Source organism: Sitophilus oryzae, unplaced genomic scaffold (assembly GCF_002938485.1).
Source record: "Sitophilus oryzae breed Bouriz unplaced genomic scaffold, Soryzae_2.0 scaffold_1111_pilon_pilon, whole genome shotgun sequence".
NCBI lineage: Eukaryota > Metazoa > Arthropoda > Insecta > Coleoptera > Curculionidae > Sitophilus > Sitophilus oryzae.
In genome coordinates this window covers 2,500,712-2,519,916 of record NW_022145740.1, presented here as the reverse complement: position 1 = coordinate 2,519,916, position 19,205 = coordinate 2,500,712, and the positions used below count along the sequence as shown (strand labels likewise).

Sequence of the window (19,205 nt, the reverse complement as noted above, 5' to 3'; positions counted from 1 at the left end):
ACAAATTTACTACTTTTCATAAAATATGAAACTTCTAAAATGAAACGTCTACTATATCTCCGAAACGAAGCATTTTAGGACATGAATTTATACCAAGTTTTTTAGTTATTTTTATGCAGAATGTTGTTGTCAAAGTTACTCTAAGATTACAATTCGAACCATCCTGTGTACTATGTGTATTTATGTGTAATATTAACCTTTTCAGTATCGTCCCTGAGAATCTCACTTGCTATAAGGCAACTGATCCTATGCGAAAAGGCTATTATCGCAGCTATATTGGGGGCATTTCTAGAACTTCCCTGCATAAAGAGCACGTACAGTTCCGATGATGGAATTTTCAAAAACAGATCTCTGTCGATTAATGTCAGTTGTTGGGCAATTGAAGTTGAATCGAAATCCCAGGATGACGATGCGATATCTATCTCTAGCAATTGCTTGATATGTTGCAATGAGAACTTGTTCGTAGTTCTAAAAGTATCTATTAAAAATATTGCATGGTATTATTTTAAACGCACATTTACTATAATGTTCCTACATAGATGGTACCCTATTTTACACTACCATTCTTCTCAGAAAAACTTAGAAAAATACGTGAATAGGAGCAAAAACAGACCAAAAATTACTTCATAAAAAATGAAGTTATTATTTTAGTTGTCCAGGGTAAGTCTTAAATTAGTGCAAATATTTTTAGGAGTAGTATATCTCGACCCCAGAAAAACACGATTATGAATTTTTTTTTCTCAAAAATTTTTTAAAATTTTTTGAAAAAAAAACAAACTAAAAAAAATTCTTTATCTAAAAACTAAAAAAAATTTCCAAATTTTTTTTTTAGTTTTTAGTTAAAAGAAACCTAATTTCTTGATTAAATTCACAATAAAGAAAATCCAGAACAGCTTCAGTGGTTCCCAAAATTTAAGTAAAATAGTATATTGTTTTATTAGGAGTAAAAACTGATACTTTACGCGGCGAAACTGTACGTTTAACTTATTACAGGCGAGTCACAAAAAGGTATTTTTACTCCGAATAGAACATGCTATTTTTTCCAAACGTCACAAATGATTTTCCGATTACAATTTCAAGCGTGGCAAATAATATAAAAAGATTGGTAAATATTATCACAGATTATACAGATTATAAACTTTGTTTTTTCTTTATTGTTTTTCGTGGTTCCAATTTTCAGAATCGGGTACTAGTTAGGTTACTAGTTTGCGCACATAGCACGCCCACTTATGACTTCTAAAATTGTGCACAGCGCCTCACCGGCACAGTTATTAGAGAGATATCGGAAAACCGAATAGCGTCATGCAGTATTTACGCGTACCTTATCATGGTTACGATATGCGCGAGTCAATTTTTAACGCAACACCCGCTAATAACGTTACCGCCTGACGTAATTTGCGGATCAATTCCACCAAGCGCTATTTCTAAATAACGTTTAAAAATTACTTAAATCGGCATGTGCGGGTATTTGACAACTGGAGCCGGCCGGCGAGATCTTTTATTTTATGTTATGTTTAAATTGTTTTGAATTATTACTTTAGTTTTATTAGGTAATTTGATATTTAAGTAGCTGAGATTAGTTTTAATTAAATAAGTATGGCCCAAAATATGGATTCCACCTCTTCCAATATGAACCTATAAAGAGGCTTAGGTTTACAGCAGATGACGACTTAGCCCTTCTAAGAGAATTTGTTGCTTGTTGCACTAAATCCACTGGTAGACGTTGAACAATAAAGCACTGGAAATAAGCACTTTGGCCGTTTAGTTTTAAAATACCTAGTAAACAAAACAATTTCAAAGTTTTAAATTCAAGTTAGGTTAAGTTTAAATAGCGGACGCGACGCGAACAGAATTCTTTCCAATCCAATATATATGAACCAAATGAAGAGAGTTAATACCACCTCACGCAAAGGAAATAACACCTGGCCTTATTAACGTCCATGCACGCTATTCGGTTTAGCGATATCTCTCTATTACGCTGTTTATTGTTATTTTACGCGATTTTATTTTTGCGCACAGGAAATTTTACTCGTTTGCACATTGTCATAAAAAACAATTTTCGTACCACGAATTAGGGATAAGATTTTTATCTGTATACATATAGTTTACCTAATCTGTGATATTATAATTGATAATAATATAAAAAGTGTGTGCTTTACTTTTATGCCTAGACCAACTAGGCGTTAAAATTACGTTTTTATATTGTCAATCACGTGGCAAAAATTAATACTTGTGTGTTGAAAAAAATATATATTTGTTTTGAAAATTTTCACGGTAATATAACTCGGTTATTTTCGACTTATTTGGAAAACGATAAAGAGAAAACATGTTTCTTTTATCGAGATCTACCATCCCTGAGAATATTTACTCTTATTTAAGACTCACCTTGTATAGGTTGGGAAATCCTGTACAAATTTTGAACTGTCCAAATATTGGCTCCCCTGTAGATTTTAGAGCAAAATATTATACAGGGTGGGCCGAATTCTATTAGGGAAACTTTAGCAGCATATTCTGCAGATAAAAATAAGCGAAAAAGTTTATTTAAATGTATGTCCTAAAATACTCCATTTTGGAGATACAGGGTGTTAAAGTTTCATTTTTATTTTGATTTTTCTAAATAATTTCTGAACTATCGCGCGTCGATATTTGGATGAAAATTGGTGTCTGGGAGTTTTCTGACATGAGAAATTTGATTTTGATGTTAATATGACTCCTACTTGTAGAGGGCGCCACCTACATATTTTTAACCGATTTGAAGAGTAATAACTTTTTGTCCATACCTGTATAAAACTAATGAGTAAAAAAATATACATTTCCGTCAATTTTTAAGTAAAAAATGTCTCTAGGTAACAATTGCTATGAATAATGGTTCCCGAAATATTTGAAATCAAAATTATAAATACTTGTCATTATTGACATAAATTAAACATGTAATATAATGTTATAATTAATAGGTATGACTGGAAATAATAAATTTGAAATGTTTTTGTGCCAAAATTTCAACGAAGAAAAATTTGTGATTAATTTAAAAAAATAAAAAGTTCCCAAGTTTCTCATGTCAAAAAACACCAACTTTCGTCCAAATATTGACGTTACTTCAAAAATTATTTGGAAAAAATCGAAATAAAAATGGAACTTCTACACCTTGTATCAACGAAACTAAGTATTTTAGGACATACATTTATACGATCTTTTTTATTTATTTTTATCTGCAGAATATGCTGCCGAAGTTTCCGGAATACAGTTTGCACCACCTTGTATACAAAATGTGTCAAATGTCAAATTAAAGAGTACATAGTGAGCATATAGTGAGTTTTACATAGTACATAGTACATTTTTAGATAGTACATAGAGCATCTCATCTCGCCGCGATGCTCACCACGATGCTCACCACGATGCTCGCTTGATGCTAGCAGTGAAGCTCGCCACGATGCTTACATTACTGCGCATTAATACCGCGTACTGACTCGCTATCTTTAAAACTGTTTGTGGCGGCATGCGATGGAAGCATAGCGGCGAACATCGAGGCTAGCATCGTGGCGAGATGAAATGCTCCACTATGTTTGCACCTTAAGATTGAATTTAACTGGGGTATTAAAAAGTTAACTAACTAGGGTATCTGGATGAAGTAAGAACTTAATATTTAGTGATTGAAATTAAAATTCCGTCATTATTAGTAGTGATGGGATAACTCGAGCGAAAATTGAAATAACCGACATCGCTCGATTATAAACGAGGGATGCAAGTGACGAGTTACGAGCGACGAACGCAAGCGATCCTAGAATGGAATAAATTGAAATCCGATTTTAATGTGACATACTCGATACAAATCCGAGCGAATTTTCTACATACTTACATCGTGGTTAGCAACTTTATACGACGTTATCCGTTGCGTTACAAAATGTTACAACCTGCATCAACAATACTTCAAAATAAACTAAATCAAGCGATTACTCGTTGCTCGTCTCTTGCTACTTGCCATTCATCACCGAAAGAATAATATGTGCTCTGCGCACGCAAGGGAGAGGCCCTCAGATGACTGGAAAAAAACTGTGTTTAAAATTGGTTTTAACCTCAAATCAATAATATTCTTATAGTGACCTACGAGCACCTATTTCCTAGGTGCGACACTGGTTGGTACATTAAAATATTCTAAAATTTTAAGTGGGATTAGCAAAATAATTTATCACTGCTGGATATTGGAATTGAATTTCGATCACTACATATTTAACATATTAAAGTTACTAAAATCGAGAAGCAGTCCAAGGCAGTGAGTAATGATACCAAAGTGAATATTATTATTGGCTTTGATAAAAATTCCCACACTTTTAGTCGACAAGTCTCATCGCCGTGATTTCAACTAAGGTAGTAATGCTGGCTTGACTACTAACCAAAAGGAAAACTTTCTTCGATCACTGATCCAAAAACTGTCGAAATAATGTTATATTTTCTTTTCTTTCGGTAAGAAAAAATAGTTTCCTCTTCATCAGTTTCCTTTTCCTTGTCATATTTTTTTAAAACTCTTCGATTACTGCATCGTTTTCCTAAACAAGACACTAAAAGAGTTTGATAACATTGAAAAGTATTTTAATCTGTTTCTCTCAGTCATATAATGCGCACTTCTACATTTTAGTTTAGTTTCTTGAGATCGTCTAATCTTTTTCCAGTGTTTTTGAAGCTCATTGTAGACGTTCTTGACAGAGATTGGTCTATACCAATAACCAGACGTCCAAAAAAGTATTACAGGTTTCTTACATGCAGTTCTAGAAAATAAGTTTGAATATTTAGTTAATAGAATATCTGAATATTTATTACAAATAATTGTTTCTATAACTTCTAAAATCTCCTAGGTCTGAACAGGACGTTGTTGAAAGAAGTGTTTGTTTGGATATTGATAAAGATATTTTCTGATCAGACGTATTGAGGCATACTTCAGATACCGCCCTCTTAATTTGAATGGAGAAGCGTTCGCCTTTTGAAATATTCCAAGGGCCCAATCCATACAAAAACATAGGTTCTGGGACAAAACCATACCTTCTGCGATGCCTCTTTCTGAAATTAGTTTAGTCCAATCTACCGTGATCATTGAAATGACCATCTATGATAATTTCTGGCGACCCTTATTAAAAACAAATACAAAAATAATTAAGACAAATGAATAAGGGCCGACCCGACAGAAATTATAACCGATTGCCATTTCAAAGATCACTGGCGTTATTTTTTTATATCGTATTTTATTAGTGCCAATAATATGACGTGTTAAATGAATCAAATATATAATTTTGCTTGTCGTCTGTAGAAGATAGAATCATATATTTTATTCTCGATCAGAATACAGGGTTGTTCACCACATACGACACGGGTATTGTAGCTAAACGATTAGATTTTTACAAATTGTAAGTTTTGGGTTCGTTGAAGGAGTATTAGAGCTACAATTTAAAAATATTTTTACAATACAGAGTGTCCCAAATAAATAAAAAATATGAAAGTTGTATTTTTTTAAATGGAACACCCTGTATATTATTACATTTTTAGTTCCTACGATTAAAATAAAGGTAAATTTCATTAAGGTTTATTACACTTAAACGTTACCTTTTTTGAAATATTTTCAATTTTGTAAAATTGCAGTAAAAATTTTAAGGCTTCATTTCACCGAGGGTATCAAAGTTTTTGATACTAAATATTTACTGAAATTTATTTATTGATCAGTTATTGTGTTGCAATAATAAAAATTATACTACCTTATACAGAGAGTCTAAAAATTTATTTTAAATAATTACTACCTTTAACCGGCAATAACTTGTTTAATTTAAATGGAACATCCTGTATATTTTATGAGAATCATATGCACAATTTAATTGTCTATGAAATTGTATTATGCCATTTTTTAACTATCTCTTAAAGTTTCCGGAGAAAATGCATTTTCTTGTAATTTAGAACTCATTTATCAATATACCCATGGAATACTGACATTTTAGATTATTTTTAAAGATGTACCAAATTTTTAAAGAGTACAAATACTAATATTGTCGATATAGTTCGTTAATTTCATTAAAAAATAAAAAAAACTGTCTAAATATTTGTTAAAGAGGATCAATTAATATGATTCGAGTATTCAAACTACGTTAATTGACTGTTTGCGTTGATTAATAATAATTGCCCCAAATACTAAAAAACTGAATTTTGTATGTGTATTAGACAGTGTGGTAAAAACTAACACCTTAAAAATGTCAAATATTTCATTTTTTGACAAAAATGCTTATTTATACAACAGAGACGTTCATTTTCATAACTTATTATGTTGATTTCTGATTCAAATCCACATATATTTAAAATAATTTATTAACGAACACAGATAAGTATGTAATTAATTAGTATTTGGGCGGAAATAATGGTGGTATATTTAATTAATGGTAAACTCTTTTATAAAGATTTAAATAGTTTTCTTTTTGCATACAAATGAGCTAGTATTAATAATAATAATAGATTAATATTATCGTTTTTAGCAAATCGATAATATTACTAGCCTGTACGTTTTTTACATTTGTTGCTTTAAAAACATTACAACATTATTCCATGGGTATATTGATAAATGAGTTCTAAATTACAAGAAAATGCATTTTCTACGAAAACTTGAAGGGATAGGTGATAAGTTGTATAATACAATTTGATAAACAATTAAATTGTGCATCTGATTCTTAGAAAATGTACAGGGCGTTCCATTTAAATTAAACAAGTTATAGCCTTTTAAAGCTAGAAATTATTTAAAATAAATTTTTAGACACTCTGTATGAGGTAGTATTATTTTTATTATTGCAACACAATAACTGATCAATAAATAAACTTCAGTAAATATTTAGTGTTAAAAACTCTTACACCCTTAGAGAAATGAAGCCTTAAAATTTTTACTGCAATTTCACAAAATTGAAAATATTTCAAAAACGGTAAGGTTTAAGTGTAATAAACCTTAATCAAATTTACCTTTATTTTAATCGTAGAAACTAAAAATGTAATAACATGCAGGGTGCTCCATTTTAAAAAATACAACTTTGATATTTTTTATTTATTTGGGACACTCTGTATCTTGAAAAAATATTTTTAAATTGTAGCTCTAATAATCCTTCAACGAACCCAAAACTTACAATTTGTAAAAATCTAATCGTTTAGCTACAATACTTCATGTCGTATGTGATGAACAACCCTGTATACACCTTTTAAATGTGTAGATATTTTATCCCCAGAGTAATTTTGTAACAATGCGCTCAGATACTTAGTTTAGATCTATTTTATAAAATAGTAAACTAAAAAGCAATTTGATGTTGCTGATGGTTTACACGTATATGTATATCAATCTGAATGAATACTATAGTCTGTGAAACGAATAACTTTGAATTTGACAGTTCCCGGGGGCATTTCTAGTGTTAATTTTATTAGGTTAGCAACTTGCGACCATGCTGACGCAATGCCATCTCTAATAAAACAGCCTCGGAGCAAGATTTATGACGTCACGCTAGTTAGATACTACGGATTAATAAATATGTATTAATTAATAAATATACCGTCCTGGTCATCCAATTACTGTGTATAGGATTTTAATGGATACGACAGAGAATAATAAAATTGACCGGTTGACAGAGAGAGAGAGACGGAAAATAAAAGGGGGGATACAGTGTTGCCGGTTCGTAAACGTGTAGGCAGGATTAAGAATGAGCATGGTGGGAGCACAAATCGACTCCGATGCCGATGACAATTCGAGACTGCTCTCAGTGTTGCTAGATAAACTTCCTCTAACAACCTCTGCATAACTAATAGCATATTGTCAAATAATATCATTAGTTTATATATATAAACTAATGATATTATATATATTATATTTATATATATATATATAAACTAATTATATATATTAAAATTACATATTTTAAAAAATAAACTACTCAAAACAATTATCACATATTTTCAAAAAAATATTAATTTCAAAAACAAGACATTTTGAATTCCCTGACTTACGATTTTAAATAGTACGGATACTGTGGAGGGAAATTCGATAAAACAAGCCTACGCGCAGACCTGTAATTTTTAGTCGGCCGACTATTTAGTTGCAAAGGTGAAAACAATACATACTTATGAACTCGATCGGCCGACTATTTGATTGCACGTGGGCGCGCCTCCATAAGAATATATTGGTTACAAATATGCAACTAAATAGTCGGTCGATTAAAATTGCCTGTCAGCGCATAGCCTAAGACTACGCAATGTAATCAAATATTGGGCCGATCGGCTCATAAGAATATATTGTTTTCACTTTTGCAACCAAGTCCAAAGTTGGCCGACTAAAAATTACATGTCAGTGCATACCCTAATTATCCTACAAAAAACTCACAAGGGAAAGGCAGAAAAAGGCATGCTTCAGTTAGAAATATGTAATAATTACTTTTATTCAAATATGCGATAATTGTTTTTAGTAGTGTATAATTATTAAAAGATATTTTCTGATGATACTATTAGAAATGCCAAGTTTGGGAACAAAATTAAATGCACACACTAAATTTTGTCTAAAAAATATGTTTTCTCAAAATTTACTTCTATGATTTAAATTTTAATTCTTACTAGATTTAGGGAAATTTCCTAGACCTGGCAACTATGACTAATACTTTGACCGTCTCCATGTTAAGAGATTCCTTACTTCTTTCCCACCACTTGATATGTCATAGCTGATTGGTCTCATCCCCACACAAAATTTGGAAGCCATTTGGAATTTCTGTCGCCACGTGTGACCTATCAAACTCATGAGTCATAGGTGTACTAATATTTTATTTCCATTTAGATTTAGTATTACAGCCAATTATAGTTTAAAAGTTTTACTTATGAATTCTGTAAAATTTAATTTACTAGAATTTTTATAAGAATCGTTTTATGATAGCTGACAAAGTTTAAGATGGAAACAGTTTAACAATTTATTTCTCACATATTCTATCTTTACTGTCAGCTGGCCGATTTTTTAAGTACGCAACGATTACAAATATTTACGCAACGTCTTCACCATGCGGTTCGTGGATGCGATTCGTTAGTTCGTCTCGAAATTCGTCTATTTTGTTCGGTATATTTCTTTTAATGGTTCGCCCAAAAATCGATATTCTGTCAAATCGCCGCACAACCCATCGCACGGACGCGTTTGCGCAACAAATCGGCCTATCGACGAACCGTGTCAGTGCATGGTAAGTATTTGTCTTTATTATAATGCTGTCTAGCTTACTGTAACACTTAAATAAAAACTATACATTTGTATATTTATGGTTGTTGTGCTACCTTTTGAGGGATGTGCAATAAATGAATTATTCATAATAATATTGAATTTTTGCAGGGTGGTGTAACTAGTGTTACAACGGTTGTGAGTATGGTATTACATTATCATAATGTTATAGTATGAAATATACCTACTACCTGCTTTGTTTAATATTGGTACAGAAAACATATCAGTATAAAGTTTTACTTATCTTTAGCCTTTTTAATGCTGTTTGTAATCCTCTATGTCTATAATAATGGACAACGAGTAATTAGTAATTCTGAATATATCTATAAAAACTTTTAGTTTTAAGTACGCCTATGACTGAAATGCAGCGCCCACCTTCTCCTTCTAGTCAGCGGCCATAATGTCAGGTCCATCAGAGTCAAGGATGAGTAGAGATAAATAAATTTAAATTTATTAATTTTAGGGCCTGCTCTATTCTAACATGTAAGAAATATTTATTGATGGATAAGTACGGCATAGATGTAATAAAAAGCCGTTTTGTATGAATACCGAAATGGTATTTGAAGAACATATTATAATCAAATTATCAATAAATTGAATTGAATTGACAATAAATTTATGTGCCTGTGTTTTATAAGCCGTCTGCAGAAAATTGACAAAAGTAATAAAAAGATGACTCATGGCAATGTTTATCCCAAATTATAAATCGATAAGAGTTCTCATTAATAATAGTAATGTGGATATATTTTCCAGAACTTACTTTAACTTTATTTAAAAATTACTTTTTTAATTTTGTACTAGTTTATAGCACTTAACAATATAATCAATCATTTGTCCGTTATCAATGTATCATATACACCTCTATAATTATTTAATACATAATCTTATACTGATTACAATGGTCGACATGTCAACAAAAGAATTTGCGCTATTTACTACGTTATGTAATTAACTGATTATCTGCCATATTAGGTAACTGCGGATGTACGTCACTAACGTAATAAAGAAGCAAAAAATAACCAATAAATAAACTAACCAAAAGGTTAGTTTATATTTAATAATACGTGGCTTTGGGTGCCAGTTGTCATGTATATTACTTTATAAGTAATATACATGACAGTATATGAAGAGTACAGTCAACATGTTCAGTACAATACGATATACTGAGAGAGAAAAGACTATATAATACGAGAGAAGAATGCGAAGTTTATTACCTATTAAGTCGGATCGGTCGACAATAAAATTTGCGCTATTTACTACATTATGTAACTAATTGATTACCTGTCTTATTAAGTAACTGCGGATGTACGTGATTAAGTAATAGCATGTTTTACGGTTAGTTTATTTAATTATACGTACACACGGCGTTGGGTGCCGATTTACTGTCCTCCATTTGCGAATTTCAAGTTCCAGAGCTTTACGCTCTGGGCTATTTGAGAATGGTTCTGAAAGGAGCTGTGCGCGATAGCCTCGTGCCTCCATATGGCGCGGAACAGTTCTGGGCCCGACTTCTGTAACTTAGAAAACGATAAGCGCTTTTAGACGCTCAGCGTATATGACGTTAATTTTCGCTGAGCGCGCACTTAACTACCGATTTGGGTATTCTCATCTGACGCGCTTGGCGTCTTTACTGATTGCGCTAAGCGCTTTGAAAACGGTTGCCTTAAAGGACCGTTTTGCTTGTCGAACTGTCAGTGAAAATCGAAAAAATTGTGATTTTGTGCGTTAAAGAGCATCTTTAATGAAAACTACTACGTTTTCTATAAATTCCTTAATAAGTAATTGATAATTTACGACTTGGCAGCTATAAATATTGTTCCAAATATCGAAAATGCCGAGAAGCGTTTTCAACACTTCCCTCGTATAATAAGAGTAATGACATATCCATAGAAAAATAGGTTGACATATCTCAACAATAGGTTATGAAATTCACGTAACATTGACATTTTTCATTGTTTTATTCACATTTGACTCTTAGCTACCTGCGAAATTGCGATGGTGTCAATATGTGCTTAACGTGTATCCAGAAAACGATTCGCACGGCAACGAGAATACCAAAATCGACTGCTTGGCGTTTCACTAATCGCATACTTTCGCTCACCGCTTTGAAAGCGTAACGTTTTTATGTCAAAGTTACAGAATTCGGGCCCTGAACTTTATGACTCAATTGGATGGAGTGAGATTATCGCGTTCTTGAACAGTTCAGAGCTGCACAACTGCCTGAATGGAGGACAGTAATTGTCGTGTGTACGAAGAGTACAGTCAATGTGTTCCGTGCAATGTGATATAAGAGAGAAGAGTAAGAATTTTCCCAAGCACATGAAGTAAAACGTCGCATTTAGTGGATATAATAAACTTTGGATTTTTTTCTCTCCGATTTACAACATCGCCATAGCGATTCAATTCTACACATGTAGGTAAATGCCGAGGGGTAAGCCGCTGACAAATTTCTGTACACTAATACCACGTATAATGGAAAAAATGCCAACTAATACCACGATTAATACTACTAATACCAAGTAATGTCAAAATCTTGTACACCAAAATACACCAGCGGTTTACCCCTCCCTGCGTAAATGCTGACCCAAGACCAGTGCCGCTTTATCCATTAGGCAAGATAGGCAGCTGCCTAGGGGGCGGGCTGAATAACAAAATTTACTTGAATTTTATTAGTTGAAGGGAGCGGCAAAATAAATGGTGCCTAGAGTACCAAATCACCTTAACGCGGCCCTGGAGCCTTTCTCTTGTCGATCCGATATAAATCTATTATCTTAGCCTTAAATAAATTAGAATAAAATAAACTATGTTAAAAACTTTTATTTATACTACTGAAATGAAGATAATATATCTAAGCTAAATGTAATCTATTACAGTTGTAGCAAAATGAGTAACTAATTGTCGAAAATCCAGATCCAACCCTGATACAACATTTTTTTGAAACGTCTACTTTGCGGTTTGAAATTTTGATGCAAAATCCGGCAATACCGCTCAGAAGAAATGTACCCACCCAACTTTCTTCTCTTTTTAATACATTTGATTTGCCATTAAGCTGTCTACATCACTGTCTTACACGTTAAAATCCAACCCGCAGAGTTGACCTGTCCCGATCGGTATGATACTGTAACGCAGGGGTGGGCAAATACTTTAAAGCGCGGGCCAAAATGAAATTTTCAAAATGTCCCCCGGGCTGAAAGACTATACCGCATATGCTTTGCACAAGCGGATGTTTTGGATGGAGTTTTTTCCCTGCCAATTTTTTTTTGACAAAAACACTAAGTATCATTTCAATTTGAATAAAATATGTCACGTAATTTTTAAAGAAATATTTTTATAAATAAATGGCTATTAGATAAACCAGTCAATGAAACATTTTACTTTGTTACTTATTTATGTCTTAACGATACAAATTATTTTATATTGACACATAGTTATTACAATTTAACATTTATATTGCATTTCGTAAATATAATAGTAAATAGAATTCAAAAAGAAAAGAAAACATCAAACGTTAAAATAAATATTTAAAGTTAATGCGAAACGTGAATCTCGAATGTTCATCTGACATTATTTCTTCAAAATTGGGTTCCAAATCACTTGTAGCAATCCTTAATACCGAGTGTAGATTTTCGTCAGTAATTTGTGATCGATATTTATTTTTCGTGGAAACCATTAAAGAAAAAGTTCTTTCACAAATATATGACGAACCAAATAAAACAAGGTATTTTTGAACATAGTTCAAAAAATGTTTGAAATGTTCGTTATTCAAAGCGCCATAAAAAGCACTCAATTCGTTTGAGTGAAAATTTTCTTTTAGTAAATTATTTGATTGTAAGTCAATTAGTTCTAGTTGAATTTCAACAGGAGCCTCTTGCACATCGAAATTGAAAGGTTGGCTAATTAATGATAAAGGTTTTTCAATAGCTTTGAAATCTCGAAATCTTCTTTGGAATTCAGAATGCAGGTCTTGTGTTATTGCACTATATTTAAAAAAATCTGTATTTTTCAATGATTCTCGCCGTGCTTGCAATGAGGGGAAATGATTTAATAATTTATTATTAAAGTTTTCAGTAAATAAATTGAGTTTTGTCATAAATGCTTTGACGTTTGAGTGCATATTGAAAGCGAATTGGTTTTTCCCTTGTAGATTTATATTTAGTTCATTCAAATATTTTACGATATCTACTGAAAATGAGAAATCGTTTAGCCAAGCTCTATTTTGCAATTCAGGAAAATCATGTAGTTTTTCTTTTATCGACAAGAAGGATACTATTTCATCAAGCAAATATTGAAATCTGTCCAAAACTTTACCAATGCTAAGCCATCTCACTTCAGTGTAATAAGGAATTTCGTAGAAGTCACTTTCAATTTCTTTCAAAAATCAACAAACTGTCGATGGTTTACGGCACGTCCTCGGATAAAATTCACAACTTTGGTCACAACAGTAACGACGTGATTCAATTTTAAAACTTTTCTGCATAGCACTTCTTGATGAATAATGCAGTGCAAAAATAATATATCGTGTTCTGGTTGTAACTCTTTTACTTTGTCGCGAATTCGTTTAAGTAAGCCTACATTTTTCCCTGTTAAACTAGGACAACCATCCGTAGTGACGCTTACTATTTTATTCCAAGTTAAACTTACTTTAACTAAACACCCTTCAACAGCGAGAAAGAAGTCTTCACCAGTAGTTGTATCTTTCATTGGATGCACACTAAGAAGATCCTCGCTAATTTCACAGTTCTTGTTAATGCCGCGAATAAATATTAATAATTGACTTGTATCAGTAATATCGCAGGACTCATCTAAAGCCAGAGAACAATAGGTAAAATCAGCCATTTTTGTTCTTAGCTGGTCAAGTAAGTTTCCTGAAATATTTTCAATCCGTCGTACTATTGTTCTTCTTGAAAGGCTTACATTTTCAAAAATATGTTTCTTTTCAGGACAACATATCTCCGACACTTGTACCATGCATTGTTTAACAAATTCTGCCTCAGAAAACGGCTTACAGAACTTAGCAATTTTGTGTGCGACAACATAACTTGCTTTTGTGGTAGATTTCTCTATATTACTTTGTTTGGTAAAAATATTTTGTTGCTTATTCAAGTTTTTTGCTAAGTTTTCTGCTACAGTTTGAAGTTCTTTTAAAGAATGTGATGCATATTTTGGATGTTTTGTTGTAAAGTGCCTGTTTAAATTGTATTCTTTTTAAAACAGCAATTGTTTCCCTGACAAACTAAACAAATTGCTTTCTTTATTTATGTTTGTAAAAAGATATTTTACCATCCAAGCTTCATTGAAGTTCTGCATTCCAAATCAACTTTTCTTTTTTTAGATTGACTCATTTTACAAAGGTCTACAAACCTATAATTTAATTAATACAATAAAATAAAACCAGTGTTTTAAAATTTTACTTACAAAAAGTCCACTTTTTCAATTTTATATTTGCAAACTAATATTAGACTCGAACAAAAAAGAGTATGCGATCAGTACTAAATCAAAATTAACAATACGCGTGGTGCGACCTGTCGTCCCTCGAAAAGTGAGAGGAGTGCTGAATACCTTTCGTTGCAAATGCAAAGGTCCGATAAAATCTCTCTCGTCTCAAGATTCCTTAAATTTTGGTGTTTGCGGGGAGTGACTGAGTGAGCCGCAAGGAAAAGGAAATCGGCGTTTGCTGGTTGGTCAAAATTCGTCCGGATGAGGCGATATCGGTTTTAGCTGAATAGACCCGAATTGAACCGATGTATTACAACAGGTCTAGTAATGAGAACATTGGGAACTATCGATATCGAAAAATTTTTCCATTCTAAAATTACCAAGCGGTTAGTTTTCTTATTTTTTTCCGATAATTTAAAGAAATTAATTTATTACCTATATAAATAATGTACTACTGTCAAATACTATTGTAAAATAATTTGGATTAACTATCTAATCAAATATTTCGATAGTTTTTATTTGAACGTAGATCTTAGTTCCCATTATTAGACAGGTTGAGAGGACTGAATTTCTAGGTTAGGTTCGTTTTAATTTTGTTTCCGTTCGATATCATCGATCTCGTTTTTAAAATTTTGAGTGAAAATCGGGTGGAAATTGAAAAATATGATGTGAGTTGGTATTTTAAAAAGGTGCTTATTTTAATTATGGGTGATGGCCTAGGTAATTCATGTAAATTTGTAAATATTATTATTATTTTATGTTTCATATTAACAAGAATATTTTTTAAATACAAATTACTTTGCATGTACATCGGTATGTGTATTTTATATTTTCGCCTCACCTATGACAGCACCCCAGATCCGCCACTGATATGCCGTCCACACATGCATTTCGAACCTAGCGCGATCTCCTTTGTGTTCAACGAAAAAACCGCCTTGAGAGCTATCGTCGTGAGCGACCCACTTGAGAATCACACGAGGATTGTTTCAAGATCGCGACATCGTCCACACTAGTGTAGTTAACCGACCGCCCATTTTATTAAGCCTATTATATATACAGTACGCACACTAATAATGCTGATGTCAACAAAATCTCATAAAAGAGTTTAAAAAAATTTGCGTGCGGAATTTTTCAACGGGCCGGATAGAATTAGCAAAAGGGCCGGATCCGGCCCGCGGGCCGGCTTTTGCCCACCCCTGCTGTAACGGTACTGTGTATGTTACTGTAAATGGGGGGGGGGTGGTCCGAAATGCGTCAAAAAACCTAGGATAAGCGCGCTAAACCTAGGATTTACCAAAAGCATTAACTAATTAGGTTAGCCTGGTTATTTGGAGGGTGTTAATGCATTGGTTAGCCTGGTTATTTGGAGGGTCTTAATGAATTGGTTAGGTGGTTATTTGGTGGGGTTGGTTGGTTTTTACTACTACTTGCTTTTGGTAAATCCTAGGTTTTACCGCATTTCGGACATTTGCAGTAACATAAATATTTAGTATATTTTATATGTAATTTTTCGGATTATATTCGACTATTTTTTTCATATGACACAACACTGATGAAGGCTATAATGTTAGCCGAAACCAAATGTAAAAAAATGAAAACTTAATCAGCGTTTTTCCCGAACCTAAATCTCAAGAAAATCAAAAATTTTAGAATAATTTTACATATAAAATGACAGCGATCTTTATTTTATAGCCATCGCTGACGCCTTTTTTTCTATGATATTGTATTATTTGCAGATATAATTTTTCGAACATTAATACTTGCAAAATATGCATATAAATTTTGTGAATGTAAATAATAATACATCACTATTAGTAGATATTGAATGTTTTTTGTTAAATTGGATCGATTTTCAAACCCCCAAATTTAAAATATATTTTACATTTTACCCATTATTTTATGTACCTATTCATTATTTGTATATTGTAAAACATTTGCTGCATTTGTATGGTTCATAGTTTATTTGCCAAAGTATTTATTACTATGAATAGGTATAAATGGGTAAATTAAAATAACTTTGATTGCACATCATAATACGACCACCAACAAACTCCATAAGACGACGCATGGTGTCATTGATGACGTGCAACGAAAGTTCTTATAATTTCCCTGTATATTATGTATATTTCATGTAAACTATATCGTTTTTAAAATACAAACCAAAAATACGAGGAATAATTATGTTTCCCATGTATTCTACAACATATTTATTAATCCGTAGTATCTAACTAGCGTGACGTCATAATTCTCGCTCCGAGGCTGTTCTATTAGAAACGGCATTGGTCTGATATTTAGAAATGCCAAAAGCTGATGACATTTTACTTTTGTCAATTATGTCATTTCGTGTTGATTTTTGCAAGAAGAGGAAGAACTGTCACTTGTTTTATTATTTTCCTTTTCTATTTCACGAAAGTAAAAAGAGTTACCTATTTGATTCGTTCAGGCACTCAATTTAAAGAATAGCAGTAACTTTTTTGATAGAGGGATTTTATATTTGCCAAGTTGGTAAAAATAACGGTCAAAATTCAAAGTTAATCATTTTATAGACTATACTTACTTATATCCATTGAGTTCTTTACTAAATGAGTAATATTCCCAAATCAAAACAGATGTTTCAGCAAGATCATCGTAATTTATGGACTTAGGATCCATACTAGTAACTACCGTTGAACTAGAACTGTAATGTGTAGGACTAACATATTTATCTAAAGTAAGATAAAGGCTTGTTCCACAACCTTCAAATACACCAGATCCAAACCTATTTACTTGAACATTATCGCCATAAGCAAGGTGTTTCTCTTCTACTAACGGTATATTTTCAACTGGTTTATACCTAAATTTGTTTGTAATATATTTCCATTATCTTTTTCAGTAGACCACACTTACCTAGGAGATTCTTTGGATTTTGTAAGTTTAAAAGATATTTTTGTGATAGGTTTATAATCCAAAGAAGACTCTTTTCTATCTTCACCTAAGTATAAATTCTTATCGGTCCATAGCCTTGTTGAGATCTACTATATTAAAATAAATACGAAATCTTTTCAGACTAGGAAGTGTAAAAATAATTTATAGATAAAATTAGTACCTGAGAGTTCTGCAAAAGAACTTCATTTAGATGATTTGTACTTATACCTGGATTCGGTCCAAACTTGTACCACAATTGTTTTGCACCATTAAAAATTACAACTTTTTTATCCACCAAATACAAGCTGCTTCGTGTAGTCGAAGTGGCAACTGATGTTTCAGAGCGAGATGAGTCCGACACACCAGGACAAAAAAATTTTACTTTTTCACACCACAAGTTCCAAAACATCTATGAATATATAGATTATTATTGAACAGATCGAAATAATATTATCTACGCAATTTTATTATACGCGTAAAATAGATTTGGTCAATATTTTAATTATGTAAATTATATTCAAACTATTTTAAGAAAACCGGAGCTTAATTTTTTACTGTAATAACATTTCTAAAATTTACTTACGCTACGTCGCTCAAAGCCCCCCAATTCAAAATATAGTACTCGATTGTTACAAAATCTGGCCTTTAATGCTTGCCTTTTCTTTCTTCTATATACACTTAAATTCACGCACTCGACTGGGTAAATAGCTATCAATTCAAACGTTTCGATTTCAGGATCTATACAAGAACTGCATGCAAAATTACCATTCGATACAGGAGGTAGAACGTCGGTGGCTAGAATTAATTTGGATGGAGTTAAACCTGGAATTAAATCTAATTTTATATGGGAAATAAATGACACAATATTGACAAGGAAGACACTTATAAATTTGACACGCGTCTATCGAAGGAATAACGCCATAGTAAATTTAAATATAGAGAGTTTAAATACAACAAGAACAGTTACCTAAATGAACTTGCCGCATTCCAGTACCTTCTTTGGTTGTCTGTGCGAATGGGCTTTCAATGAGCACCATATCGTCGAAATCACAATATTCAGATAAGAGTAATTTTTGCACTCTGTTGATTGACATCCTAATTCTTTAATGTGAGCGGTAAAATGATTTACATTATGATAAATTATTACAAATTATGAATTATTATTTTCCTACTTTGGAATATATGAATAAAACTTGACAAAAACATGGAAATGACAGATCGATCGTTTGTCACGTTTAATTTTAACTGTAGAGGGTTTGAAATAACGTCGATACACCATTTCCATACAATCAGACATTTAGAGATCCTCGACATGTCCTCGACGAAAAGAACGTGTGGACAGGTGTCCATCTGAAAACTCAGTACTCCTTCACGCAGTTATTGAAGTGGGATTAAGGTAGGTTTATATTGGGTTTATATACGGTTTCTGACAGGGGCGGTTTATGAACAAAATTCTTTCGCAGTCAGTTTACTGACTGAAATATTGGTTATAGAAAAGAATAAGCAAAATCAAAAGTAATCGAGCCTAAATATTATTATTGTTACATGCTTAATATATACAATTAAGATTGTCGGCGTTTTAGGTTTAGGAGTGATGAAAACTCTTAACCGA

General features: G+C 32.3%; 1 protein-coding gene across 4 annotated transcripts in view; it reads right to left on the bottom strand.

Annotated features, from left to right (window-relative positions):
• Positions 1-18,816, bottom strand: part of LOC115882075 — a 31,748-nt gene extending 12,932 nt beyond the window's left edge. The window contains exons 1-10 of one of the 4 annotated variants that reach the window (XM_030899940.1): positions 18,561-18,816; positions 18,359-18,415; positions 18,177-18,301; positions 17,775-18,002; positions 17,576-17,700; positions 17,247-17,522; positions 4,816-5,052; positions 4,621-4,763; positions 4,392-4,556; positions 198-478 (exon numbers count right to left, since the gene is read on the bottom strand). In XM_030899940.1, the coding sequence (XP_030755800.1) occupies positions 198-478; positions 4,392-4,556; positions 4,621-4,763; positions 4,816-5,052; positions 17,247-17,522; positions 17,576-17,700; positions 17,775-18,002; positions 18,177-18,301; positions 18,359-18,415; positions 18,561-18,687 (1,764 nt within the window). In that variant the 5' untranslated portion in view covers positions 18,688-18,816. Of the gene's footprint in view, positions 1-197; positions 479-4,391; positions 4,557-4,620; positions 4,764-4,815; positions 5,053-17,246; positions 17,523-17,575; positions 17,701-17,774; positions 18,003-18,176; positions 18,416-18,560 lie in introns of all 4 variants that reach the window. The other 3 variants (XM_030899913.1, XM_030899924.1, XM_030899933.1) reach the window with 3 other exon arrangements.
• Positions 18,817-19,205: the final 389 nt, after the last annotated feature.